Below are 8,730 nucleotides of genomic sequence, written 5' to 3'. Positions count from 1 at the left end.
TCCACGGCAGCGGCCACGGCCCGGCCCGGGGCGGAGCGCAGCGGCCGCCCGAGTTTCGTTTCCCCCGGGCGCCTCCTCCGGCCGGGCTCCCGCGGGTGCCGGAGAGCCGAGAGAGCGCGGCTGGCGGCTCTGCTCCGGTCCCTGCTCTGCTGGAGACCCCTGCGGTTCCCGGGCTGTGCCCCACTGCCGAGCAGAGCTCCCCACGCCAGCCAGAAAGCCCAGTACCGGCCCAGCTCTTCCAGTGGCTTGGTCCGAGGGTTTGGGTTGACTGTAGAAGTGGAATGTGACAGCTCTCCATGACCCGGCCTTGACTTTTATTGACTCTCAAAAAAAGTCGCTGTTATCTACACGATTTCATTTTCACAGAAAATTTCCCGTTTTTTGTAACAAGTCATACCAGAGTTGCTGACACGGCTGGTCTAGTGACCCCGCTGAAGAGCAAGTGGCACAGGCTTGCACAGCCCCATTGTGTGAAGTTCAGGTTACTGGATGGACTGAACTCTTCTGAGGTGATCCCAGGTGACTCAGTTCATCTTAAAATAACAACATATGTCAACCCAAATGAAGACTGACATCATTCCTCACACAAGTCAGAAGGTGCTTTGCTATTGATTTCAAGGCCTGCAGAATTAGGTTGTTGAAAAGATTTGCTGAACCAGCACGTGAGCTAGAATGAAGCAGGTTTCATGGGGAGAGAGAGAGGGAACACAGGGAAGCTCATGGGAGCATATCAGCAAGCAGAACTTCTGCATCGCTTGGAGTTGGATGGAGACGAGCTGCCTGAGACAGGCAGAATGATGGTCCAACTCAATTCTGCACTATTGGGGGGGTGGGGAAGAGTTAATCTCACTAATCCCTGCAAGTATTGGCACTTCCCTATTTCTGCAGAAGAGAACTATTCCGGGTATCACAGACTGGCTGGGCAATTGTCAGCAAAAGGTGGAAGCCTCACCAGAAACTTAGTCTGCAAGACTTCCTCTTGATTTGCAAACTAAGGCTATCCAAAAAGAAGAATTAAGTATCTGAATGACTGGCTGCTTGGCAGAACCAAATCTTAGACTTGGTCTTGAGGCAAGAAAACACTCAGTGCACTGTATCAGCCCATGCAAATCTTCATCAACTCCTGCACAGAATGGATGTAAGTGGTACCTGATCAGGGGGCACTCACCCTCCAGTGCTGGTCCTCATTCATTGAGTGTCTTCAAGCAAGTCACCGAAGGTAATATTTTTAAAACTAGTTTCTGCCTTTCCATGCTTAGACTAATCAAGCTCATTAAGCATCAGCTGATTTTTAGGAGGTGAGACAGATCAGCGTGTGTTCATCCTGCACTCATGATGGGTTTACCAGGGCACTACATGGGGCTGCTTTGGAAAACAACGGTCTTCACATGTTGGATTTGCCATTCATAAAAAAGACAAACAGCAGAGACTGTTGAAAGCAAGGAGCTAGGAGTATCTGTAATGAGAGAGATTCCATTACAGTATGCTCCATGATTCAAACGTGATTTTTATTTTTTACTGTGCCAGAGATGTAACACTGTAAAAGCAATCAAACTCACCCTGTTGAAAACAGCCATGTCCTTATCTGGACAGGAGCTGCAGCCAGGTAGAATGTAGCTGCCTGACTTTTTCCTCCTCGAGAAGGACATCCTGTGACTCCTAGATCCAACAGGACACCCTGCATCTTCCTGAGGGGAGATGGTATCTTGGCCTCTCAGTCACTGTCCCTGTGTACTCATGTAACAGATGACCCCATGGCACTGGCTGGATTGCCAGGTACATCCTTCAGGATGTAGAGGAGTCCTTCTGTTGGCAGACCAAGGCAAGAAAAGGAGGAGCTGGTATAACAGCACGTGCAGGAGTCCTCAAGGAAATGCATGCCAGCCCTTCTGGGGTCAGACTCTCCATCAACTTTGTTTTGTTTTTTTCCAGAGACAACACTGGACGATTCACCCCCATGGCAGGCTGGGAAGGCCTCCTCTGCTCAAAAGCAGAGATGGGTAGGAAGGGAGAAGGCACTTCGAAGTTCTGCAGGGTCACAGATGGTTTCTGAGTATCTGCACTCCCTCATTAATTTCTCTGTTGCCACCCTTCCTGTGCCTGGGGCTGTTGAAGGAAGAAGCCCTTTGCACTGGAGTCCCTGCTGGGCCTTGAGCACCATCCTTGCCAGCAGGAAGAGTCCACAGAGCAATGCTGAACAGAGCCCAAGTGTAGTTCACCAGAACTCAGTGCTAGTCTTAACCAGTCAAAGGCTGGGCAATAACTCCATTTAAGGCATCTATCCACTCCCTCTGCTCCCTGTCGTTCTCACATATAAACACAAACTCTCTCATCGGTGTGACCACAGTGATCGCTGGCTTCCTCTTCTTCACCCGAACTCCCTGGGGCAAGCCAGCTCGTACTTCATATCCCTCATCCATCCTTCCAATAAAAACCTGGCCCTGTGCAAATGCATCCTAGAAAGGAGGAGGCAGAAGACACGCGTTAGCTGGTGGACAGCACGGCTCCAGCAGTCACTGTTCTATCCTTTGACATGGAACAGGAACTGGGGATGTGTAAAGGGGACGCTGATTTGGTGACAGGCAGCAGGAAACACAGCTGAGTTTTTTTACACTCATAGGCATTCTCAGAAGGACATGGGGACCCACCCTTACAGAGCTGGTTGTTGGGTGTTTAGGAGCAAGGAGGGATATTCTCATGGCCAGAGCAGTGCCAGGAAGCAGGACATTTGGGCTGTTATGCCTCTGTTATTGGTATATTGCTCATCTTGCCTAAGATTACAGGCACAATGGCAACAGGGCTGGGAGGGAGTGGGCATAAATGCTACAGGCAGTAGCAGCTACTTCTGAAAGACTTAGATATTCCTCACAGCCCCTGAAAGAGCCAGAGTTCCCACACAGCTCAGCTTCAAGGAGATCCCTTGACAAGGGAGGTGAGCTCCCGAGGCGGAGCCTGCTTCAGTCGTGCGCACCCACTGGAAGAGCTGGATGAGAACAGACCCTTCCTCCCCACCCAACTTCATGAAGGCATTGTGGAATAGCAGAGAACTCTCCTCTTACCAGTGGATTTTTCAAGTACATCAGGTTCCTGTCTTGAGAATCCAGGCAGAACCAGCGCACCTTGAAGGGCTCCTTCTGCTGCAAGGAGATGGTAGAAATTCTTTAAAGACCACGTCCCAGAGGGGGAGTTTGGCAGATCCCTGGACTGCTTAAATGACTCAGAGCTTGAGTTCAGTTTCATTCATCCCCATAACTGGCAACAGGTGAGTCACTGCTGTGTGCAGCCCTTCTCCCTGGGTCCACACTAGGGATTTGCTTTCAATGACAATCCTTTGGGTAAGGAAGGGAAGTTTGGTGCTACCAGTGGTCAGATTATCAAGATTAAGAAAATTGCAACCAATGGATTAATTGGAAGCACTGCAGTGATCCCTGGGCCAGTGGCGATAATGAGGAGAATGTGCAACCAATTTCAACATTTTGGTTTGGGGGGGTTGACCCTAGCACTGTGGGATGCACAATGGTAGGTTTTTTTCAAAGTGCTAATTCCATCACCTACACTCATCTGACTGTTCCCTGAGCTATTCACTGCTCTGTGCTGAACTTAAGTGTCCTCTTCTAGGGTTCACTTCAGTCTGAGCAGAATTTAGGCCTCAGGAGAAAAACACACAATCTTTCATGCTTGTAGGTGTGAGTGAGCCCTGTGCAAGTACCCGCAGGAAGATGTACTGGGACCCTAGCACTGAGCTGGGCCAAAACCCCAGCATATTCAATATCAGCATTATACCACTGAACTTTTTAATATAACTTTGGCTCATGGTTCACTCAGAGGAGAGCAAGGCAAGAAGCAGCAATGTTCAAACAAGACTTCAGATCTTTATCTCTTCCTTCAGCAGTACCTGAGATCTCCCTCTCCTGTTCCAAGCAGCAGTGGCCCAAACACTTTCCCACAAAAACCCAAACCAAACCATAGGCTTCATTGTGGAGAATTTGCTCAATCATACTTTTGCTGCTATAAGCAGATATGACTTATGCGCTACTGACTTTTATGAGAAACAGGGAAGTAGGGGAGTCAGCATGTGATACTCTGTTCTAGCAGGAGCTGCAGTTCTAGAGCTGCAGTTAGCAGATACAGCAATCCATTTAGTGTTGCATAACGGGACTTTGCACATCCACTGCCAGCTAATCCATCTTGCTTACTCTTCAAGGAGAGTTCTTCTTTCCAGTCTTACTTTCAACACAAAATAAAACGTGATCCCAAAGAACACAACAAGCTTGAATATAATGTTTTTTATCGACCCAGGAAGCATATAGTCACTCAACAAATCATTTACTAGTAAACATCATAGAGTTATCACATATTCTCCATCTGGAATAATACTATTTGTATATCGCCAAGTATACACTTACTTTTGGTCCTGTCTTCTCCATATATCCTTCTTTGACATAATTTCTTGTGATCCTGGGTATGAGCTAGGAGAACACAAACACACACACAAAAGTCTGTCTCATTCAAGCTCGCTTTTCTGTTCTGTTTCTGTCAAAGCTAATCCCCATCAATTTTGGCTTTTGGGGTCTGGGGTTTTTTGGCTGCTCAGTAAAGGGAAGTCTGAAATAAGAAGGAACATAAGATTTTTGAAAGATAACACTTTATAAGGACTATATGGAGACTTTTAAGCCTAAACTGTTGACTAATTTTTTTCATGTTATGCAGCACAGCCTTTCCTTCTACCTATTCTGTCCATTCCCAAGACCCATATGCTGCTGTTTGAGCACCTGACTCTGGCAGAAGTAGTGAGAAAATATTTTCCCATGCTATGTTTGCACAGACTGCTTCAAGCCCTGTTCAGTTCTCACCTCAGACTCAGGGACAGTTGGGAAGGTTGTTCTGAGATAATAGTAACGTGCTGCCCGAATGGCATTGAACCAGTCAACAATCTCCTAGGGAAAATAGCAAATACAAACATAAAGACAAGAATAAGCAAGAAGTAAGAGTGCTGCCTCTCCAAAACACCTCTCTCCTTCCTTGGGACCTCTTTGCAAAGATGTACTTTCTCCCCAAGGGGCATAGAGTCAGTGACTTGTCCCAGACACCTGAAAAACATTGAGCCTCCAAAATAATTTAAAAATGCCCCATGGACAGTCACCCAAGTCTCTGTACACAGGATTTTTCAGTTGATTCATTTATGGATTGTTTAAAAACCTTTGTACTTGGAAAGACATGAGAACTATGGCAAGGTAAGAAACAGAAATGTAACAAAACCCATAGACATACTTCTTAAAATTATCGTTCTTTGCTTGGAAATAATGCAGAACAATATTTTCTATGTATGTCAAGAAGCTTCAAATAATATAACCATAGAATTGTATAAAACCATGAGACTGTTACCTCGCAGAGATTTACATACATGTCCCACTGAAGCCTTAAGACTATTCAGGGTGTGAAGCTGAATCTATGCCCCAACAGAACAGGAGAAAGGTGTTACAGTTATTAGTGTCAAATTCTGCAACTTTCTACATTCTACAAGTCACAGTGACTTCTAATCAAACCAGATCCTGCAGAAACAGGCTATTTCTTCCAAAATATAGATCCAACATCTAAGCATCTTGCTTATTCCAAAATCTCCATGGTATTCACCTTTCCACTTTCGTGATAGACAAAAAGGTTCCTTGTTTGACCATCTGTCTTGTATGTGATCTGCAGCCCGTGAGCATGTTGGATTTTCTCTGTCTGGAACATTGCATTCAAATTCTCAATGCTGATAATGGCTTTTGGACCTCTGGACTGTGAAATCAAAAGCATCACTGTATTAAAGTGCTCTCAGGAAGGCAATGAAGGACAGATTAGTTGTATGAGAACTAGATCCCTATTGAAGAGAAAGCAGATGTCCTAAAATATCTGAATATGGGATATACCTGAAATATAAAGCCTCAATTACATGCTACATAAAATCACTTACAAAGAGTGACTCCCTTTCCTAGACAAATGCTGAGCTGCTATTTGAGAGGGATGTGTCTGAATTGCAAGGGATGGGTTCTACCTCCAGCCTCATAGTTGGAGAGCAATTAGCCACACTTGCCCACAGAAGGGAGATGTGTTGAGGATGACGCTGCAGTGGCTGATGAGAGAATATTTTGGTAATATAACAGCTAATAGCTGCCGACAGATCTCTTCTCATTTTGCTATTCAACTGCCAGTATCCATTTCCTTTGTTCACTAAGCAAAAGGAGGCTGCAGGGTTAAGATAAGGCATGAGGAAAATGGCTAAATCCAAAAGAGCAATTGCCTAAGATACCACATATGTTAATGGAGAAACAACTGGGCTCCTCCAGACACAGGCTGGCCTGGCTGCAAAACTAAAGACAAAGCTATTTATGCTAGGTTTTGCTGGTGAAGAACAGGGTCTGAGGACAGATGTTGACCAGCTACCTATGGCCAGCTCTGGCTGAGGAACTCACTTCTTTGGTGTAGTATTTCATCACCCCTTCCCTTGCTGATAGGAGAAATCGCCTCTTCTGGAACTGTCTGCTTTCCCGCCCACGCTTCCAGAGGAATCCTTCATGGCTACCTGCAGATGGGGCCAAGATAAATGTCAGAAAAGGGCAGCACAATAGCAGGACTGATTATCTAAACGGTGATGTGGCACAGAGTTTCAAGTCTCTTCTCCATCTGAGAATTTTCACCTCATACAAAAAAAATCAGAGAACTAGAGAACTGTAAGATCTGAATACACCCTCGCACTTGTCTAAGTGCCTTTTCTCGGGAGCTTCTTCTGAAAGCAAGGCCTGCACATCCAACAGTTCAAATAGGAAAAGCCAACCTGGAAGACCTTCAAAGCTGCAAACAGAACACTGCTGTTGGCCTTAAGACTAACACTTTTTCCCTGACAATCCTAACTTTTACCTGCAGAACAAGGATCTTGGCAGACTCGGGTGGCAACAAATTCCTCACGCTCATATTTAGCTCTAATCCATTGCTCTTTTAAAACCCTGAAAGAGGAAAACATGGATAAAGCTGATCTGCCTCTACTCTATTTTCACCAACCAGCCCGAGACCTGTAGAGGGAAGCAGTAGTTCAAGATCTGTAAAGGTCTGTAGCAGTGAATACACCATCAACTTACAAGCAATCACAGGACTGGGGGATGTAATAGTAGGGAGGGACTTTCGCCTGATATTTAGCTTTGGCACAGAGATTTCCATGCTGCTTCATAAACTGAAATACAAAAGAAGTAAGAGTACAAAATCAATACCATGCCATGAACATAAAATGAAACTTGTATCAAAGGGAGCACTGCAAATTTTTGCTCAGTCTTGCCATAACTCTCAGGGGTCTCTACAAACATTTATAAATTCCCTTTGGCACTATGGTTTGCCCTTTTTAGGTGGCTGAGCCTTTTTCAGTATTTACAGTTCTGAACCGGATGGGAAGGAACACAAGATTGTGGCTGTTGATTAAAAGAACAAAATAACTGTAAAGTTACTGTATGCTATTAAAAAAAATACACTGCAGGCTGTTAGAAACATGATCACCTGTCACTGTAATTTGATTGAGTAGATCATTAAAAAAACCCCTAAAGTTACCACGGAGTTAACTTGGTTCTCTGTGGCTTCCTCTGTCCATGGTGGATGACATCAGAATTATGAAGCAGAGGAGGCTATGATGAAACATGGAGGAATTTAAATGAATTACTGCTTTTTCCTCTGTACCTCTATAAGATCGTTCTCCCAGAAGTCAAGGCGAAGGGATTTGACCCTGCTGATTTGAGGAAGATTGCGGTGGATTCCAGAGCAATTCAAACAAATGAATATTCCAAGTTTGTAAGAAGCCCACTCTGGATCTAAGATACAAACACAAAGAATGAACTAATACATGGGAAAAGGCACAGCCACTGGCAAGGGCAAAAAAGCACATCTGATGCACAGCCCAGGCTTCACAGAGAATACTTCAAATCCCAGCCCACTGTGCATGGCTGTCACTTGTGTTCAGGGGAACAGCACCTGTTTTCCCCAACGAAGAATGTGGCCCCTGCCACTTGCAGGCTCTTTCACTGACTATTTGTTTAAAAATTAATGTGACTGTGCAGGCAGCTGAGTGGTGATGTAAAAGCTCAGCTAATTATTAGTTCTGCATGAAAAGGTGCTGTTGCTGAGTTAACAATGGAAGGATGTTGCAGGCAGTGAGCACTGCTGGGAGTACAACCACCTAGAGCCAGGGCTCGTGTCCATGGCCCACGACAGCTCCTGCTCCTGCCTGCTGCCGCATCCCCTGCAGCAGCCTCGACAGGTCGATGCTTGGAGGCGTTCCGAGGGCTCTGGCAAGACCATTTCCTTGGACTGACACTCTCACCGTGTCGCCCTCCGCTCCTCCCTTATCACAGCCAACAGAAGCTACTTGTTGTCTTCTTCCAGCTGCTGTTGGCTACCGATTGACGGCTGCCTTGGGTGAGGGTGACTCCCACGCCGAAGGAGCGCAGGCTGCCAGCCCACCGTGGGCTTTCCCGCAGGCTCTCTGCTGCCTTTCCCCCGGGCAGAGACGTTCCCTCCGCTCCCCTCCTCCGGCCTCGTGCACCGTCTACAAACAACTCTGGGGAAGCTGCTGGTGCGCCGAGGCCACCTCCTGTCCCCCGCTGTCGTCTCCGCATCCCCCGGGGCTCCCACCACCGCTCCTGGCCCGGCCCGGCGGGGACCAGCCCTGGCCCGCCCGCCCGGCAGCCCCGCGGGGCTCCCCCGAGA

General features: G+C 46.7%; 1 protein-coding gene across 3 annotated transcripts; it reads right to left on the bottom strand.

Annotated features, from left to right (window-relative positions):
• Positions 1–1,335: 1,335 nt before the first annotated feature.
• ADAP2 (ArfGAP with dual PH domains 2) lies at positions 1,336–7,836 on the bottom strand. Of its 3 annotated transcripts, XM_026861237.1 has the most exons (9): positions 7,705–7,836; positions 7,119–7,210; positions 6,901–6,986; positions 6,456–6,565; positions 5,635–5,781; positions 4,854–4,937; positions 4,407–4,469; positions 3,060–3,137; positions 1,337–2,456 (listed from the first exon to the last, which is right to left on the bottom strand). In XM_026861237.1, the coding sequence occupies exons 2-9, from the start codon at positions 7,205–7,207 to the stop codon at positions 2,238–2,240; spliced, it is 876 nt and encodes a 291-aa protein (XP_026717038.1). In that variant the 5' UTR covers positions 7,208–7,210; positions 7,705–7,836; the 3' UTR covers positions 1,337–2,237. The 3 variants fall into 3 exon arrangements, with proteins under 3 accessions (XP_026717040.1, XP_026717038.1, XP_026717039.1); XM_026861238.1 differs by lacking the exon at positions 6,901–6,986 and having other exon boundaries at positions 7,705–7,805; XM_026861239.1 differs by lacking the exons at positions 6,901–6,986; positions 7,705–7,836 and having other exon boundaries at positions 1,336–2,456; positions 7,119–7,433.
• Positions 7,837–8,730: the final 894 nt, after the last annotated feature.

The sequence above is a fragment of the Athene cunicularia genome (assembly GCF_003259725.1).
Source record: "Athene cunicularia isolate RWA chromosome 18 unlocalized genomic scaffold, athCun1 chr18_part1, whole genome shotgun sequence".
In the NCBI taxonomy this organism is placed as follows: Eukaryota; Metazoa; Chordata; class Aves; order Strigiformes; family Strigidae; genus Athene; species Athene cunicularia.
The sequence above is the reverse complement of the archived record's forward strand: the minus strand, read 5'-3'. Positions and strand labels throughout refer to the sequence as shown.

Bases quoted from the DNA above. Each gene is read 5' to 3' on its own strand.
- ADAP2 (XM_026861237.1), bottom strand. From the start codon at position 7,207: ATGAAGCAGCATGGAAATCTCTGTGCCAAAGCTAAATATCAGGCGAAA. The intron at 6,987-7,118 runs GTAAGTTGATGG...TTCCTCTTTCAG, and splicing joins CCCCAGTCCTGTGATTGCTT to GGTTTTAAAAGAGCAATGGA. The intron at 3,138-4,406 runs GTAAGTGTATAC...ATCTCCTTGCAG, and splicing joins TGGAGAAGACAGGACCAAAA to CAGAAGGAGCCCTTCAAGGT.